The sequence below is a fragment of the Polypterus senegalus genome, chromosome 10 (assembly GCF_016835505.1).
Source record: "Polypterus senegalus isolate Bchr_013 chromosome 10, ASM1683550v1, whole genome shotgun sequence".
Classification (NCBI taxonomy): Eukaryota; Metazoa; Chordata; class Cladistia; order Polypteriformes; family Polypteridae; genus Polypterus; species Polypterus senegalus.
This window is the reverse complement of record NC_053163.1, coordinates 79,405,682-79,426,602: the sequence shown is the minus strand read 5'-3', so window position 1 is coordinate 79,426,602 and position 20,921 is coordinate 79,405,682. Positions and strand designations below refer to the sequence as shown.

Genomic DNA, 20,921 nt, shown 5'->3' with positions numbered 1-20,921 from the left:
TGCACAACAGAAGTGAATGAGCTGGATGAGATTTCACCGAAAGTACTACAGCACTACCATGTGCATATAGCCTATTTGAAGAAAAAAATACATTCTCTTAACACTTTTAAGTTTAACAAAATAGAAAGTTACATTAAAAAGGAAGCATCTCTTAACCTTTGTTTTATTCCTCAATAAATTGAGAAAATTTTTAGAAATATATATTCATTTCCGTTTTAAAACAGCAATGAAGTACAGTATTTTCAGAAAGGACACTAGGCAGGCAGTTGAAAGAAAGCATTTTTATATCCAGATGTTACGATGATGTATAAGAAGCAGGTATATTTGCACAAATATATAATACTCTATATCCATCCATCCATTATCCAACCCGCTATATCCTAACTACAGGGTCACGGGGGTCTGCTGGAGCCAATCCCAACCAGCACAGGGCGCAAGGCAGTAAACAAACCCCAGGCAGGGCGCCAGCCCATAATACTCTTTATACATCAACAAATTAATCTCTACTTTTTATTAACACAATTCAAGAAATGTAACAGTTTTTAAAAGAAAAAACAAAAATAACAAGTCCATGCAAAGATACATTTAAGATTTGCAGAATGGGTTGTTACAACATCTGTTACAACAGATTAGCCCTAGTGGGTGTGAGGGGACTGTTCCTACCTTGCTTCCATTGCTTGCTGGGATAGGCTCCATCTCCCCCAATTCCTCTCAACCAGCACCCTGCTCAGGCTTAAGCAGGCTTAGAAAACCGGTATGGTATGGTATGGTATAGTATTACAACAGATAACAATAAATTCTAAATGAACATTAACACTAAAATCCCGGAAGTCTACGAAAAAACTTGTAATTCCGGGCCATCTTAAATTCCTTTACATCTCTTCATCAGTGTCTTTTGTTTTGTAATTGTGTCAATCAGCATAAGCAGCCTGCCATCCCACCCCCTCACCCTCAAATGATATATCATGTTCAAATGGCATAGTGTTTTCAAATAGTGATGTTTTCATGTATGAATGTGTGTGTGCATGTGCGAGAGAGGCAGAGACAGATTCAATCTCATTCAAGTGGTTACTGGAATATAAAATAAATACTTTCTCAAAGGTATAATTAAACAAGTGTGCTTTTATTCAAGAATGAAACTGAATAACAAAAAATTCAAGTGATAACAAGATACCAAGAAGACATGATTAAACAGCATTTGTGTGTCTGTGTATATGCCTTCAGCGATATCTTATAACTTTACAACGGCTGTTATAGACTAAAATCAAAGGCTTCTTCTTTTTGGGCGCATACACCACCAGCATGGCACTGCCAGATCTAAACACTAGTATGGCAAATTGCTTGCATACTGAAGTGACTTTAGCTGCAGGTGGAAGTCCCATTTTACTTATGGTGCCAAGCAGAGTTGTGCCGTGGTGCAGCAGTGTATTAGCCAGAGAAAGCGCTGTGAAGAAGCTGACTGTTGTTACGGTTCTGCCTTTGTCCAGAAATGGATCCATAAGCTTTAAAACCACAGACTCTGAAAGTCTTTGCCTTGGTTTGTAACTCAAAACACAGTTCTCAACAAAACGTTGCCAGATGTACGAGCTTTTAGCAAATTTGTCGTTTATCATACATTCTACATGCACATCTTTGTTGTCAAAGCGCAAATGCCGCATGGTCGTCTGATAGCGGTCATGGGACATCGTATCTTTGATTGCTGGTATAACAAATAGTTTTGAGCAGGTGTCAGCGACAGCACCAACTGTGGTTATTGTTGCTCTTGTGAAAAGAATGGAGATAAATGCCATCAACTCAAAGAGGGAGAGGCAAGTTCATTGTACCACATGAATGTCACTAACAGAATAAAACTGAACAATTAAAAAACAAGTGCTAACTTTTACAAGTAGCCAAAATTTCAACGGGGTATTACAGACTCAAAACAAATGTTTGTGTTTATTATAATAACAATAATAATAATAGCAGCTCATTACTCAAAGCACAGAGCACCAAGTCTCCAACTCGGTACTTTTGGGTTATAAAGTGGCAATACTTACCTCTGCACTATTCAAGAATACATATCAACTTCCTGAAAATTGACATTTGAGCTTGGGTTTTTAACTCATTGTTAGCAACATGTAAATTGAATGCTTTTTTTTCTTTGGTTATATTCTTGAATAAAAGTGCATGTGTTTATTTGATATTTTGACAAAAGTCTTCACTCATTATATACTTCACGTCATTATTAGTATAACATGGAAAAAGTTTCTGCTTTAGCTATGTGTTCAGCAGTTCCTATCATCCTACACTTACATATCATTGTAGACACAGAACACACATGAAATGTATGTATTCCAAATAATGATATATTATTTACACTATGCAATTCCAGGCACCTCACTGCCAGATAAAGAGACTAGAGCTCTGTGAATTTTACGACAGACCTCAGCTCCGTTGGGGGCGGGGGGTGGGATAGCAGGCTGTTTGCTTCTTCAGGTAAACAATTAACACTAGAATTACCAAAGCTTACAAGAAAACTCGTAATTCCGGCCCACCTTAAATCCACTTAAATGTCTCCATTCAGCGTCTTTTGTCTTGTAAATGTGTTGATAATCCCAAACAGCAAGCTACCTGCTATACCATTCCCCCACCGCCGGAGAAACTGCAAAAACCTCTCCTAAATGAAGCCTTGTTTATCAGTGATTAAGGTACCTAGGCTAAAAAATATATTGTTATTCGGAACATATGCATTTTACAAGTGTAGAATGACAGAAATGTTGAACACATACGTACAATACAATACAATACAGTTTATTTTTGTATAGCCCAAAATCACACAGGAAGTGCCACAATGGGCTTTAACAGGCCCTGTCTCTTGACAGCCCCCCAGCCTTGACTCTCTTAGAAGACAAGGAAAAACTCCCAAAAAACCTTGTAGGGAAAATGGAAGAAACCTTAGGAAAGGCAGTTCAAAGAGAGACCCCTTTCCAGGTAGATTGGGCGTGCAGTGGGTGTCAAAAGAAGGGGGTCAATACAACACAATACACAGAACCGAACAAATCCTTAATACAGCATAATAATAAAAATTTTAGAAGTACGGAGTAGAATTTAAGAGTAGATGATATCACATAATAAGATTTGAATATTTTTAGAGTCCTGGAGACCTCATCCATCAAGCTGCCTCCCCATTTGGCCATTCCATGGCTGAAACGTTGCTCCGATGAAAGGACCCTCTTTCCCATGATTCCTGTGATCCTCCATCAGGGATGACTTTACCATAGGCAGGCAAACAACTTGGCAGGTGGGCCGTGGCACCAATTGCCACATTTGGGTACCGTGAACAGAAACAGAATAGGTGAGGGTTAGTATTCAATTCTAACTATCATGTTACTTATGTTTTAGTGCTAATAACTAACTAACTAATACATAAAAGACAAACTTTTTCCATGTTTTAGTACTAACAACAAAATGTAGACATGAAGTGTATAATGTGTGAAGACTGAAGTCCAAATATCAAATAAGCACTTTCACAAAAGACACAAGTATAACACAACAAATGCACTTTTTTCTACAAGACTATAACTGAAAAAAAAGAAACCAGGTTAGTGTTGCTTGTTGTCCCGACTTCTCGGGTAGTATACTGGTTATAGCAGCTGACTCCAATTCAGAAAGTTCTGGGTTTGATTCTTAATGTCTCCCAAAATAAACGTTTTGAGTAGTGAGCTGTTCTTATTGTTACTATTATACAATAAAAGCATACATTTGATTTGAGTCTTAACAGACGGTGTAAATGTATGGTACTTATAAAGGTTAGCGTTTTTTTTTATTCAGTTTTATTCTCTCAGTCGTGTTCAAGCTCGCCCTGATCTGACACTGCTGCTTTCAAATAAAGACGTGCTATAACAAAGGTGAACTCAGATCGGAGAAAGAGAACAGAAGCCCTCCCCGCAAGAGACGTCCACTCACATATAAGAACAACGCAGCTGCACCAGGTGTAAAGATGAAAAATGGCACCGTTTGAATACAGGACAAAGTCAGGAGTCATCCTGCCAATCACCTGTCCTTCAAAGAAACAGCACGGCTTACAGAGCTTGCCAACATATCGTGCAAACTCATGTTTGTGATTATGTTTTGTGATGGCCTTTACGTAAGAAGCATTTATACGTTACTTATATAAAAGCCAGATTGAATGTTACTCATCTTGATTTATTTACTTATCTTCCTACAGCATAAAGTCACAAGTATACTGCAGAGCTTCCTCTGTTTGATCATCAAGGGCATGCTTTCAAATTACACGTGTAATGCCACGAAAAATACCTGCTGACACTTTAGTATGTAAGCAATGGTATGAGAATGCAGTTAGACTTTTTTTGGGCACATACACCACGCTAGTGTTTAGATCTGGACGGTGTAGCGTTGACAAGCTCTGTAAGCTGTGCTGTTTCTTTGAAGGCTCTGTAAGTTGGCGGTCGTGGCTCTCTGTCTTGCATGTGGTTAAAAGTCAATGTGGCTCAGAGGTTCATGTGGACTTTTGCACAGACGAAAGCGACTGAGGCTGTTTTTGGTGAGTTGTTGCGTGCAGGCACATGAGTAGGCAGTGCACATGCATCAACGGCGACGCTGGACGCGGTGAGGACAGTTACAGTTGGCATGCGTGGCTCTGTCGTGCGTATCCCATGGTCTTAGAGTTGACGGGCGGGGCTCTGTGAGTTGGCGGGCGGGGCTCTCTGTCTTGCTTGCACTCACTGTCTTGCGTGCCCTTAGTGAATTACTGTATATATATAGATAATAGCAGCTCTCTAAGTAAACTTGATAAGCTGCCAGCATCGAAACCAGAAGCTCTTGATTGGGAGTCAGCAGTTCTTAGCAATGCACCACGCAAGCTGTCGCATGAACCGCCTACCATAACCTGCTTTCTTTATTCTTCGGTTATATTCTTGAATAAAAGTGCACTTGTTTTGTTATACTTGTACCTTTTGTGAAAGTGTTTATTTGATATTTGGAATTCAGGCTACACACATTATACATTTCGGGCCGGTTTCCCGTACGGGGATTAAGCCTAGTCGTAGACTAAATGTCATTTTAAACCTGGATTTATTGAAGTAGCTTTCTCACACATGGATTACAATAGTCTCAGACTTGCACTAGTCTTGACTTAAACAATTGGATTTCTAGAAGTAGAATTAGACCTAATCCAGATCTAAATTAAGTCTTTAATTAAACCTGGTCAGAAGCAGGTTTAACCTCAGATTAAAAACTGCTTGCCTCAAGGCTCATGTCCACAGTAGCAAAAAATGGATTACCTTGACTATTTCAATGACAGTAAGAGACCACCACCAAGACCAGAAAGAAGGTTGCTAAAAGACAGGAGCAACCCACTAAATGATTTTGATGATTTACATTTTCTTGACCGTTTCTGTATGTCAAAGGAAAATGCAACAGAAATAATTGGTTTGCTGCAGCCCAAGCTTACAGGTGACTTAGTCAGAGGCATCCCTATTTCTCCTTCCTTACAAATATTAATTACCTTAAGGTTTTTGGCATGTGGAACCTACCATCGGGAAACTGGGGATTTGTGTGGTGTAGGTGAATCAACAGTGTGCAAAATAGTACACAAAGTCTGCAGTGCTATATGTGAACTGAAAAAGGATTTCATCAAGTTCCCAAATGCTGCTGAACAGGCCACCTGCAAGGTAGATTTCTATGAATATGGGAACTTCCCTGGAGTCATTGTTTGTATCGATGGCTGCCACATTCCCATCAAGTGTCCCTCTACAGCAGATGCTGAGGAATTCAGAAATCGTAAAAACTGGTTTTCAATAAATGTACAAGGAGTGTGCACTCCCACTATGCAGTTCTCCAATATTGTTGCACGCTGGAAAGGTTCAACTCATGACTCAAGGATTTTCCACAACTCCTCTTTATATACTCAGTTTGAAGCAAGACAACACTCTGGAATTCTACTTGGTGACAGTGGGTATGCGCAGACAAACTTCTTGTTCACCCCTTATCCCCATCCAGTCAGACCAGAGCAACAGCGCTATAACCAAGCTCACATTCTCACCAGAGGGCTAATAGAGCGCATGTTTGGTGTATGGAAGAATCGTTTCCAGTGTCTCCGAAATACACTGCGGTTTGAACCTAGGAGGTGCTGCATTGTTATTATTGCAACAGCAGTGGTTCATAATTTTCTTAAAGGTGCGGCTGCCCAGACCCTGATATTGAAGATGATGATGACCAACATGTCCCCATCCCTGAGCTAGCCAATGACAGAAATGGACTTGCTTACAGAGATGCTTTTGCTTTGCAGCACTTCTCATAAATGTGCCTTGAATAAAACATAAATGATTGGCATAGACAGGTAAAAAATTTCAGGAAATTTTTTTTATTTAACTGAGGTTTGGTTCCAAAGACAATTGACACTGCTGCTGCTTCATCTCTCTCTCTTTCATAGACAACTCAAGATGAAGAATTTTCATTTTGACTTCATGTTCTTCTTTTAAATATTTTAATTTACATTCATGGAACTCTATGGCAAGTTTCTCATGAATGGTCATCCTTTTCCCTCTTGACCTGCTGCCTGGATTAGAGACTGCTGGATGCTGACTAATGCTACCGCAGGAGACTGGATGCTGCTGCATGTTGGTGCTGGCTGCTGATGGATTCATTTGAGCCTCTTGACTGTTCCCTGCGCCCCCCAAGTCCTGGGTGAAGATCAGGTCATCTTTGTATGGAAGAAAAAATCTAGTACTACATTTGACTTCAACAATAAAGGTCATTACGTCATTTTTGTTACAAGACATGACTTGCATTTAATTACTGCATGTTGGATGGGATAACACATGTTACTGTAAATGAGAATGGTCATCATCTGGAATACCTTCCAGGGGTTGCTGACTTTCAATAATCCCAGCCAACAAGTCCCCCAACTCCTCTGTGTCTGGTGGAACTGGAAGTCCCCCACCTGTCTTGAAACGCTCTTGACGCGTAGCAGCAGTTGTTTTTTTCAGGTTTATTTTTATGTTTTTCCACAGGACCTTTACAAGATAATATACACTCTGAAGTTGGAGTTCTACATAATATTGTTTTCTTTTTACATTTCATTGATGAAAACATTTATAATTTACTGTTTTGTAAGAATGGGGCAACAATAAATCATACCTGAACTTGTTGGAGTGTCCGTTTGGTTACTTTTTCATTTGAGTTGAATTCATTCAATATGGAAATCCATGCTTTCTTCTTCTTGTTTTCTGTACCTGAATCATGCTGTTTGTTTTCAATTACAGGATAGTTTGATACAATTTGTTTAAAAAGGGTCTTCTCAAATTCACTGAAGTTTTTTGAGCATTTTCTTTTGTCTTTATCCATTTTTTGGTTAAGTGTAATGACTCCTGTTCCACACACTCCTTAAGACTAATGAATTACAAGTATTCCATACCAGGTTTTTATAGCAACCTCTCCTTAGCCACATGTGCATGCCATTAATCTAATCGGGTTTCCAAAAGATGATCTCACTTGTCCTTGATTACCTTAATCTGAGACTCTGTAGTCTAGAACTAGTTAATCCAAACTTAAGCAACATCTCAGAAAGTCAGTTGTTTAGTGTGGATTAATTTAAGTAGAATTAGCCTAGTCCTGGTTTATTTTAAGCCCTTAACGGGAAACTGGGCCTTCATGTCTACATTTTTTCAATTATTACTAAAATATGAAAAACGTTTCTGTTTTTTAACTACGTTGTACATAGATTGTTGTTGACACGAAACACACATCACATGTATGTATTCCAAATGATGATGTACTATTTTACCTTATAAAGCTCCAACACTTCACTCGAAGATAAACGCTGAGCACTGAGAAACTTCTTTGCAAAATGAACTGCAGCGGTGGGCTGCTTGCTGTTAATCGACACATTTACAGGACAGAAGACGCTGACGGAGAGGTGAGAATGGATTTAAAGTGGGCCGAATTTACGAGCTTTCTCGTAGGCTCTGGTAATTCTAGTGTTAAGGAAGAGGACAGCCAGACTCTGATGAACCCTGTTATCCCGCTAGGTTTATCCTTCTGTCCTTTCCTAGAAGGAAGATTGGATGGGTGTGATGTTCCTATTGAGGCTGACTACAGTCTCCGTTGGATATTTTCAATAAAATCAATACTGGTTATGTCTGCAGTTGTGTTGAATTGTGGCCTCTTGTATGGTCCCTCTGTTAAAGACCTATGCTGAGCTTTAAAACAACAGGCCACTTGGATACACAATACACCCCCAAAATTCGCGGGGGTTACCTTCCTAAAGCACCCGCAAATTGTGAAAAACCATGAATTTTGGATGTGGTTCAAAAAATGCCTATTTTCATAGTTTAAACCCTAAATATACCCCCAAAACACTTTAATTTATTTCACACTCAGCTTAATACATTACCTAAAAATAAAGAGTGTAAAGATAAACCTGTATACTGTACTGCTATGTCTAATTCATGAAAGCACATTTTCATTGCCAGAAGCCTTAGACAGTGCAGCTCATTTCAGTGTCATCTTGGGGCTTTAACTGTTAAACTGCCAGATACTTGGGGGTTAATGCATCCCTGGATGCCAAATACTTTTTTTGCTGCACTTTAAGTAAACATCAGAATTAACAAAGAAAAAGTGAAATTTTAATTTTTTTCATGCAAAGAGCATCACAATTGTTGCAGCACTGATCACTTTGCACACTGCTAATGAACTGTAAAAACTAAAAAAAACTACTGGAACAATATGTACAAAGTGCAACTGACGCCATGGATATAAATCACTTAGCCAACTGCACTTAAACTGGCTGCACGAATACACACAGAGGTACAGTTGAGGCCAAAATTATTAGCCCCCCTGGAATCATGGAACATTTTCTTAAACTTCTTCCCAAAGTTTGCAACATTGATGAAACTTGATATAATCAAACATCCACCAGTGCTATTTACTAGCTTTTGATACATTTTGTAATATAAAATATATTTTTAGTCTTGCTTTATATCAAATATAGTAAAAAATGGGGTGGTCAAAAATATTAGCCCCATGTTAATGTTTGCTTTCAAAACACACCTACACTAATTAACCAATCAGCTTTGAAACCACACCTGTGCAATCAATTGGCTTCCTAACAACACCTGCAGTCAATTGGCTTCCTAATAACACTCAATCAGCATAAAAAGACTCCCAAGGAACAGGGCTCTTGAACACATGAGACTACTGTTACTGACCATGCCAAAGACAAAGGAAATCAGTCTGGAGCTCAGAAAGAAGATAGTAGAGGTGCATGATAAGGGGCAAGGCTACACTGCCATTTCCAAGCGATTCACAGTGTCTAGAACTGCTGTACGTTGCATCATTGCCAAGTACAAGGAGACAAATTCTGTTAGAAACAAACCTGGCCGTGGCCGTAAGCGCAAGATTTCAAGAACTCTGGAGAGAAAAATAGTCAGAGATGTCAGCAAGGAACCCCGGACATCTGCCAAGATGATTGTTGCTGACCTGGCCTCTTCTGGAGTTGATGTTTCAAGGAACACAGTTGTGAGGGCTCTTCACCGTGGTGGGCTTCACGGCCATCGTCCCAGAAGAACCCCTTTACTCAAAGAGTGGCACATCACAGCCCAACTGAGGTTTGCCCGTGAACATTTGAAATATAAAGATGATTTTTGGAAGTCTGTGCTTTGGTCTGATGAGACTAAACAGGAACTGTTTGGGCACATGGATGTTGCTTATGTTTGGCGAAGAAACGGACAGGCCTTCAACCCTAGGAACACAGTTGCTACAGTTAAACATGGTGGTGGGAGCATCATGCTGTGGGGCTGTTTTGCAGCCTCAGGTACAGGGAGCCTTGTTCGGGTGCATGGCATCATGAAAAAAGAAAATTATGTTGACATTCTGAGGGAGAATATGCAGAAATCTGCTCGTAGTCTAGGCTTAGGTCGTCGCTGGGTCTTCCAACAAGACAATGACCCAAAGCATACATCAAAATTAGTTCAACAGTTTTTCAAGGATACCAAAACCAAGATCTTGGAGTGGCCCGCACAAAGCCCAGACCTCAATCCCATTGAGAATCTGTGGCGAGTGCTCAAAGTGAATGTCCATGCTCGGAAACCACGCAATTTGGACCAGCTAGAACAATTTGCAATGGAGGAATGGAACAAAATCCCTCAGGAGACCTGTGCTAATCTAGTAAAGACCTACTCTAATAGATTGTTGTCAGTTGTGGCTCAAAAAGGGTACAGTATTGACTATTAATGGGCATGGGGCTAATAATTTTGGATCTCATTTTTGCCCTTTCTTGTTTCCACTCAGTGTGTCAATAAAATATCCAAACTACAATTAGTGGACCTTGTTATTTTGGACACAGATACGCTTTAAAAAACAAACATTTGTTGTTAATGGTCATTTTCATATTGGAATCAGGAGTGTTGCCTAATTTCATAAGGGGGCCTAATAATTTTGGCCACAACTGTAAGCGCTGATGCTTGCAGGCTAGTCTTAGTGCAGCTTGGGTCACAGAATTGCACACAAACACAGGAGATTGTAGAGACAGGAACTTTATTCAAACACTTTGATCAAACATGTCTCTTTCAGAAGTAAAAGGTGCTCATCATGCAGTTAGTTAACAATTAAACAACAGACAAACATCATCATAGCAGAGAATGTCTGGGGGAGGAGAGAGAAACAAAGCAATCAGCCAAAAAGGACAGGTATGGTTCAGGTTTTTAAGTAACAGTAGCATTGCGCGAGAAGCTGCAATCGAGAAGACAATGATTTATTTATTTTTATGGTGGAGATTCCAGCCTTGACCTGACACGCACTCACAAACAGAGACAAAAACAAAGCAAACCGATAATCAAACAGCAAATAAAGAACGTAATGAAAACAAATGAAATACGAAAACAACAATACCACCCCTGTTCCCCTTACGGCGATTACACATTAAACACAACAAAGCACAAACAAAACACACACAGTAAATCATGAAGAAGTTCATGAAAAACGGCAACGGGTGAAATGTAATGTTTAAAATAGATATTCCAGAGATCCGCACGTTGAATGGGAATGTACAGATAGTCCTACCAGTAGTTCCTGAAACAGTGAAGATGGGTGGACGGGTTCAGGATCACTCCTTTCTTTGCAGGATGGCCATGAATCCACTTACAGTCCTTATGCACACAGGCAGACAATCCAGACGCATGAAACGATCCAGGACAAAAAGATTAAGTACAGGTAACCCAACAAAAGGCAGACAGTCAGGAACCTGAAACACAAATTACAAAAACTTTTTTTTTTTGTTTTTGGTCACCGGACCCCTTTTTAAAAGCCGCGCTGACATCCTTTGACCGCAACAGCCCCAGCACCCTCAGCAGAAGACCAATCAGAGCCACATCACATGTATGTATGCCCTGCTCTGTCCCTGGGAGCTGCAGTTTCAAATTCTATTGGCTACTTTCACCATCCCAAGTCGCGGTTTTCTCTACAGCTGCTTCCTGTTCTCTCTACAGTACAGTATTGCCACGAAAAAAGACATAAAAATTGGGGAGGATAGTTGCTGTTTCCGTTAACAATTATTAGTTAGGTTCTAAGGAAAAATCCCTGAATGACTGAAGCCGCGAACTCTGAACTGCGACTTTGTGGGGGTCTACTATACTGAATGCATTCTGACCATTATTGCTCCCTAAAGTGTTGTGTCCTCCATATAAAAAGAACTGTAAACAAACACTGAGAAATTAGTATTATCAGCTGCCCAACATTTAATGAGTTACTTTTATAATGCTGTAACCCTTCATTGCCACCCACAGTGTTTTGCTTTCTGCATTCATTCCTGTTATTGTCCCTCCTTTTTATTTCTTTCAGTTTATTGTTTTCTTTTCTCTCTACTTTTAGTTTTTTGTTTGTTTTTAATCATTAAAAGAGCACATTTGTTCTATTTTTATAGACAATTTGTAGTTTAGTATTGTGCATGTTTTAAGAATTTATAATATATGTTAATTAGTTGTGTTAATTATATGTTAATAAATGTATACTGTACTTAGCTTAATTTCAAGTATATATTCACATCTCTCTATTATATAAAAAATTCCTGGGATGAGACATGACTTTTTCAGACAGACACTATGTAAAAAAAATCCTTGGCTGAGACAAGACATTTTAGCCTGAGATGAGACATGAATTTTTCAGAGAGATACTTTCAAGTCCCGCGAGACAAGACTTGTGCCAAGAGATTTAACCACACCCAGGGCCAGAAATAAAAGACAAAGAGCAGATGACAAAGTAGAACATCGTAAAGAGGTTCAAAAACATTGACATGATGCACATGCAGAGCAGGTTAGAGATAATGAAAGTACTAAAATTCGAAAGTCTAAAAAAAATGATAGTAAAGATTGCATTAGCGCAAACGGAAATTATTAATCTGTGAAATAATGGAACCGCAACAAGTTGGAGACTTGTAGATTGTCTAACTTGTGTTGCCATCAGGGAAAAGTATTGTTTCTTCCCAATGAAGAGGCGTATCCGCGAGAATTAAAAGATTTGTTGTTTGGTGAAAGTGAAACCCACATACGCATGTAGCAGAGATGCAAAGTGGTGCCGGGGGGTTGGCGAGAGCAGCGAGCAAGGGGCGAAGCTCCCCAGTTTTAAAGAAGTATAAATGAGATTTTAATCTTACAATAGCTCATACAGTCTGGACAGATGTTTTTCATTAGGATTTTCGAGCCAGGTCCAATACAATAATAGATTTAAAATTTTTCCTTAATCAGAACAGCAGATTCAGAAAGCAGAATTAATTCTGCATGGTGTTCCTGGTTGAACAGATAGTCTAATCATATTCAGAGTGTATTTTTAAATCAACAACTTTACCCAAAACTAAGTAGTTACCTTATTTTTTTTTACATTTTTTCAGTATACAAAAAAGTACATAAATATCCAAACATATTTTTTACTGTAATTAGTAAGTTATAAACCAGAATTTGTTTTATTTATTTTGATCAGCATGTTCAGAACAATACAAAATTACTTTATTCACTGGGTGCCCCTCAAATTGCTTCATCTGAGTCTATGACCATGAAATGCATCAAGACGATCTGAAACTCTTCTCTTTACCACAATAACAGTTAAAAACTGAGTAGTATATCATTAATCTAAACATGCAATAGTATAAGAATCTTTGAAACACATGCTTATGATATCCATCAAGCAGGATGGGAAGTGCAATGGAAGTATGTGAAGGGCAAACAAGACTAGAAGATGTCTAACCATTAAAACAAGGAATGAGCCTGGAGAACAAAAAAAAGCCAACCTATAACTAACCGGACAAGAAATGATCTGAAAAACATTGTGGAGAAGGTTTCAAAGAAGGCATTCTGAAATGCAGATGTTAATGGGGAATTTGTTCAAACCATATGGTATCAACACAGTTTACTCTTTATTATTACTAAACAATTTTAAAGCTTTCAATACTTTTACTGTGAATCCCAAGAAACTAGATAAGTGGTGGTTAATAAATCATATGTTTTAACTCATATTTAATATTTTTAACCAAAATAAGTTAATCTTTTGAGCTCTTGATTCACACAATCCCTTTGTTCATTTTATACAGACCAAAAACTTACATTTATAGAAATACTCACAGAAAAAAGCAGAGCCCTGTTCATAATTGTGATGCAAGCCAAATTTTCTATTTAATATGTAGGAATCAGAAGGTACATTTTAAGTGTTTCAAACACAGAATTAGAAAATTAATCTACAGATTAAATGGATAAGTTACTTATACCAGGATTTAAATCTGAAGTTAAAAAAAATTGTCAATTTAGAGATCAGAAAATGAAAATAGGAATAGGATGTAAAATTTTAGAGAATGACATCCATTCATCCATCCATCCATTATCCAACCCCCTATATTCTAACTACAGGGTCACGGGGGTCTGCTGGAGCCAATCCTAACCAACACAGGGCACAAGGTAGGAAACAAACCCCGGGCAGGGCACGCACACACAGCCACACACACTAGGAAGAATTTAGAATCCCTAATGCACCTAACCTGCATGTCTTTGGACTGTGGAGAACATGCAAACTCCATGCAGGGAGTACCCGGGAAGTGAACTAGAGAATGACAACAGTATGCTTATTCACTGCTATGTACACCAAAAGCTCTTCCCTAACAGTAACCTTGTAATTTTCTTATGCAATCCATTAGAAATGGTGTTTAATCATGTATTGCACAGCTTTACATTGAAAATGTTGTTTTAACTATTTCATGAGATTTTTAAATACATTTGTACCCTGAATCCAAAAATTAAAACCATGTTTCTTAACATTTTTTCCCAAAACTTATTTTTTAGTTGCCAGTTATATATTTTTTATGCTTTTCACAGTATGATTAATTAGATATAAATATTTTATTTTATTGATGATTTGTTTCAATTTACTATGTCCTAATACTAAAATGTGTGTTTAGAGCAAGTTATTTTTTTTTAACAGTTACTAAGTACATTGAGCATTGTTGCTTCATAAGTGGGGTCCTGAAAGTTCTGTGTATCTAACTTGGTCAGGAGTCACGGCAAACAAAATTTCCATGGGTTCAGATGGAGCGGCCAGCCTGAAAAAAGCTACAGCTTGGTGCCAAAAATATTATCAGTCCAAGTTTGGTGGATCCAGATAAAGAGATGCTACCACCGCTTCAAATTTGGTTCAGTGAAGCAGTTTTCAAAGTCCTATCAAAAGATGGAAACTGTTTTATGTATTTGTGCCAAATAATTTCTGGGTTTATCTGAGGCTAAATGGATAGGATGCATTTTTGCTGGTTCTGATATTAGAAAAATGTTTTTTGATGCAGAAATTGATGAAAAACCTGAAACAAGGGGCTTGTGTAGCATTCAAAGAAGTAATTTAAGTCATTAGGTAACAATTAATATCCAAGTTATATGAAGTTATCCAAGTGAAAAATTAATTAATCAATTTTAAGGAATTGAGTTGCACCATTAATATCAAAGATCACTTTTGGAATCACATTTACAAATTTTTTTTCTGAAAATGTTGGAGCAGTGAATGAAGAACAGGCAGAATGATTCCATCAGGATGTCAAGGACATAGAAATAAGGAATAACAATATTATTGTGAACTACTGCTAGTTGATTCATGGGGACAATGGGTGACCAAACTAAATTTTGGATCAAAGAAAAAAAAAGAGAAGTGAAAAAACTAGAGAAGCTATAAGTCAATAAATATGTATTTTTATATACAGTATATGTTTAGAAATATTAGATTGACTAAATAATTTCATGCTAAAATGAGTTAGAACAACATTGTATGCATGGATAAATTGTGCAATTTGCTAAATTTTAATTAAATTTCCTTTTGGTTTGACATGATATAAACACTCTAATCATATATTGTTTAATGTTTTCATGAATATAAATAAAAGTAACTACTCACAGTTAAAATAATTTTTACGAGTTTAATTTTTCAGACCTGTGTTGTGTTTCATTTCAAAAATTGAGCAATCATGTCTTCATCTGCAAACTTGATGAATTGTGCTATCTATGGATAATGATACTGGAGCCATTGTTCTTTTTGGTGCAGTAATTCATTCTGGCTTTAGATTGTTGTTGAAGTTAGCTGGACTCACTCTCTATAATGTGATAAAAAGCTCAGCAATAGGTGATGATCTCAGAGTAGAACTGCTACTTCTTTAGATTGAGATAAACCAGTTGTGGTCGTCTGAACAGTTCAGATGTTCCATGGGCATCACCTCTATATGGTTGTGCTAGGAGAGCACTTTGAGACAGACCTATGACATGTTGAAAGGATTCACTCTCTTGACTGTACTGGGAACATCTGGGAATTTGCTAGTAGGAGCAGGAGGAGGTTGTTAATGATAGGGTGGCCTGTTTTGCTTATTGCCACGGCCATTTCACCTAATCACAGTTTATTGTCAAATTGCTTGTTAAGAACTGGGCCAATTATCATAGATTAACCATACCAACAAAAAATGTGTTTTCTTCCTTTAAGTCAAGCTTTAAAGATAGTAATTATGTTTCTGTTTTATTTGATTTCCTTAGGAAAAAATCTTGAGAGCTTTTAGAACCCCAAAACAACACTGATATAGTTAACTGCTATAGAACAGTAACTGACAGTATATGTTTTTCAAAATGAAAATATTAAAATACAAAGCTAAATGCACAACAGATACTGTGAGGTTCTGTTGCTGTAGTCACTTACTTTTCCTGTGTCACAGCTGACCAAAGAATACTTGAAGAGAGGAAGCAAATACTATCAATGTTGGAAGGAAATGTCTTACTGATTCCAGAAATTCCTGAATGAGGAACCATGGTCAAATATAGACCTAGAGTTTTATAACCAGTTCTGAAAGCATAGAAGCGGTAGGGCATGGTCATAGCCATAAGTTGATAGTGGAAAACCAAAGTTGGTAATAAAAACCAGAAACACTCAAAGTGAAACTCAAAGTCAAAATACTAAAGAACACAAACCAAAACACAACATGGCAATAACATCACTCTGTGAGCTTGTTTAAATCAATGGTCTCTAGCATGGTATGGCAGACTGAGAAAAAATAAAAATAAATAAACTACAGTCATGTGAAAAAACACGGCTTTCAGTTCTTCTATTTTACATTTTTTGACTGTTGCTGTAAATCTAATTTTTAGGGTGTCCAAAGTCTGATAAATCTCACCTTGGGTATTAAACAACTTTTAATAGATTTTTAGTGTATCATTACTGCTTCACCACAAAATAAGCCAACATGAAGAAATCATGTGTGAAAAAGTAAATACACACTTCCTGCTTCAATACTAATTAAAAAAATAATTAGAGGTGTTAATCATGTACACTTGAACAAACTCAGAACCTTAGGCAGAATTTTCTGTAGTATTTAGGTTTGAGTTAACAACAAGCTTAGGACAAAAGTCACCTGAAGTGATCTCTTTGAAGTAACTGTTACTACTCATCAGACTGGCATAATGCTACTTGCAAACAATTTTAAGTCTGTTATTTGGAACTGTAAAGGATTATTTACTTTTAGAGGATATTCAGACCAGTTTCCAGGACTACTCATCCCAGCGCGTTCACCTATAGCTCCTACCATAGCCTTATATTGGCCTTACACTGATACCCTAATCCTAGGTAGGACATTGTGCAAGCAATGATACGGATACCATGGCAGTTTATTTTAAACAAATCTCCTGACAACATTCAAGCTTGTGATGTTTAAAAAGTTTTTATTCCCTCAGATAACATGCAAATAACACACTGTATCAATCTGTCAATCCTGCCTTTATGCAGTGCACTTTTATGGTCACTCATCTCGAAACACTACAAAGGTGCACACAGACTAGCAGCAGATGTGCACATCTATTAGTTATGGCCATGTAGTATAAAGAGACAATGTTTTGGTATAACCTGATTAGCCACAAAAAATTGCAGTGCCTGTCAAAAAATAGCAAAAGCTGAGTGTCAAAGGACATATATTCTGGTGAGAATTTGGAGGGAGACACTGTCATTAGGGATGGAGCCATGTGGTGAGTGTGCATAATAATAATAATCTACATATATATATATATATATATATATATATATATATATATAAAATCCAGTGTCTGTCTGTCCGCTTTTCACAAGAGAACGACTTAATGGCTTTAGATCATTTTTTTCCTATAATTTTCTTGTGGTACACGATTTATTTCTGCGAATCTGAGAGAGATGCTGCGAGCTGAGGGTTGGAGGGCGGGGCACTCCTCACTCATGCGCCAGCCTCTGTTCGAGTCGGTCTACCTCTCACCTCATGTTGGAGCGTACCTTGCCTCTGCTTAGTTAGCAATACCTGTTTGTTCAACAGACATTATCACCTTTTTAAGGAGTAACGTTTGAAGTTTTTGAGAGAGTGATCAGAGCTACGTGCATTTTAGAGAGTAGATGCTGATTGCCAGAGATATCACAGCCACATGGTTTTCTCCCCACATGGGGGACAGTCTGCTGTCAGAGCCAAATACGATCAGATACAGTGCCAAGGTTTGACATTGGAGCGTACCTACCTACCTCTTTGTGAGAATTACATTTATTTTTATTTTTTTATTGATTTTTAAAGTTTGTTTTTTTTTCACTTCTATGTCGGCAGAGCCATGGGGGCCATCTAGTAATAATAAAAATAATCATAACAATAATAATAATACATTTTATTTATATTGCAACTTTTTCATGCTCAAGGCGCTTTTGTGTGTGAGAGAGAGGATCCAGGAAATAAACAACAGAACTTACAAGACTAGATCCTCTGTGATAAACCAGTGGCCTTGACATTTGCCTGTCAGCGATCTTGGAAAGGATCCTGGCTTGGATTGGCTCAACTCATGGATTTGGGGAAGGTGATTGCAGATGGTGTTGCCTATGGCCCCAAGTAAGCAGTGTGAGATGTAGGTGTTGGCATGAATTTGCAGGCCAGGGGTGAGACAGAAAAAAGATCTTTGAAGCTGTATGGAAGGACTTGTGAAAGTCTACTAGACTGCTCACATGAGAGAAACATGTGGTGTTACCCATCACTACTGATGACAGAATGTCAGAAAAACAATGCCTTTAAAAAACACACACATTATTTTATCATATAGTAAAACACGAAAATTACAGTATTAAATGATTTCTAAACATCAGCATCCAATATGTAATACCCAAATGCAGAAATACAAATGAATATGCATACATTTGCAATTTTTGTTCAATGGGCAAAGTGCTAAATCATACTGTAGATAAATATTTGACATAATTCATGATAATGACGACAAATGCTGCAAATCAGCAAGATGTACAAGTTTACACACATTATTAATTGTGTCATAAAGTAGAACCCAAGAGGTCACTTAAAAATGCTTTATCCTTTAAGCCCCAATTTCAGGCTGACCTGGTGCAAATAAAGGTAAGCCAAAAGCATTATGGGTGTAAGAGTCTGCCCAAGCCATCTGGAAGCAGGCTAGCAATATCAAGCAGAAAGAAAATTTCACACTCTAAAATGAAATATCAGTTTCAAGTAAGAAATTAAATAGATAGTATTATGAAAAATTGGAAAAAAATTACTATGACAACTAAGTTGAGTTTGCTATACACATTTTAACAACATGATAAATACAGTAACTCATACAAGTTTAATGATTTTTGCATAACATCATCATTTGCTAGAAGAGAGGGAAGGCAGTGCCCTACTTGCCCTTAACGTAGAGACGCCACTGTTTGTGATATACATAATTGTCATAATTTCATAATGTTACATTTTTATGAGATACTGCATATAACTAACTTAGAAGAAAGCAGAAGAATACATTGCTCAGGCAAAGAATATATTAAAATATTTAGCAAATTGCTTTTAAAGGTATAAAACATTAATAAAAAATTGAAAAATTTCAATTAAAGATGAAATACAAGTTTTAGTGAGCTTATACATAGCTGGGAGTGCTTCTCAGTTTTAACTCGAAGCATTTTCGGAAGGCAGAAAAATACTTTAGATTAATGCTAAATTTACAGATGGCACTGTAACACTTGGGTAGTATCTAGCACTGACAAGGTCACAGCTATGCACAGACTTCCACTTAATTGGGGAATGATTAAACTGAAGAGCCAGCGTTTCATTTGGTTTGAGTGACATGAACAGCAGTACTTATCAATAACTAAAGCAGTAAAACGAACAGCTTTCCACAGTGAATGCCAATAAGAGAGAGAAAGAGAAAAAAATAAAGCATGTTATGCCTTCCTTTGGCTCACCTTTTTCCTTCAACTGTCTTCAAATTCTAATGTCACAGTGAAGCCTGCAGATTCACCATGTTATAATGCCGCAAACAAATGCCATGAAACATACAGAAATTTACTGTAGATTTGATCTGCCTTTCATTTTTCCCATTTTCGACTTGTTTCTCTTTAAATACATTGCTGAGGAAACTGCAGGAGTAGTGTGTGTTGCTTTAGGGACAATTTGTGATTTATTATAATATTAGTACAACCAAAAATGTACAAAAAATATTCTGGTAGTAGCACATTATAGAACAATGTCAAATTATCTCATAGTAAGAGTAATTAAAAATTCTCCTTTAACATAATTTTGGAGCCCAGTGTACTGAAATTTACTTCGATTTCATTAGGGTTTTCTCTGAAGGTCTGCTTAAGTGTTAGTGCCTTCACACTCAGGGCCATTAGAAGAGCACATTTTGTCAGATAACTGCTCATTAGCAATTTGCATAGTCAAGGAAACGGCACCATTCAACAGTAATTAATAGGAAATTGTCTTTCACCAATTACATGGAAAATTTCATCAGTAGTCCTTGTAGTTTTCAAGTAAAGAAACAGCAGAATAGACATAGCTCATTTGAAAAAACTGAAACTAGCTCTTTTCAATGCAGAACCTACATTTACAACTCAAGCAATGAATAGTACGCTATTGTATAGGAATAATTTTTAAATTATAGCAGTCTCAGAAAGAAAGCTTATATGATGAATAGCGTGTTTTATATTTAAACTTTTTTTTCCAAAGTTTAAAAATTGGAAAAACATTATTAAGAGAAAAACATAACAGATTTGGTATCCAATTGTCACATGTACCTCTGCGTTAATCTAAAAATTCTTGCCCTTGAATTTTTTTCTTTAGCTTTGTCTGGTCAGTATGCCTCCATACTAAAGATCCGTTGTAAAGAATATGTGATGGCATAACATTGTTTATGCCAAAAAAGATTGCTGAGTTCCTTTAAAAATATTAATTTATATCAATTTATCTAAAATTCCAGAGTCCTAAGGAAAAATGTTAAAACATTCACTTGGGCATAAAAAATTAATCAAACTATTTACAGAGCTTTACTATAAACAAATTCTAACCTTAATATGAAGCAAAACTACAGAAATTCTATATCCTCCATCCCCATTCAGCTGTCTCCTCCTTTTCACTCTCGTAAGAG

At 37.3% G+C, this 20,921-nt stretch overlaps 2 protein-coding genes across 2 annotated transcripts in view; one reads left to right on the top strand and one right to left on the bottom strand.

The window, feature by feature from the left end:
- The window catches only part of LOC120537228 (protein ANTAGONIST OF LIKE HETEROCHROMATIN PROTEIN 1-like), a 225,070-nt gene that overhangs the window by 189,795 nt on the left and 14,354 nt on the right, over positions 1-20,921 (bottom strand). The window lies entirely within an intron of this gene.
- Positions 5,274-6,242, top strand: LOC120538195 (putative nuclease HARBI1). Its single transcript, XM_039767649.1, has one exon. It carries the CDS (start codon positions 5,274-5,276, stop codon positions 6,240-6,242), a length of 969 nt encoding a protein of 322 aa, XP_039623583.1.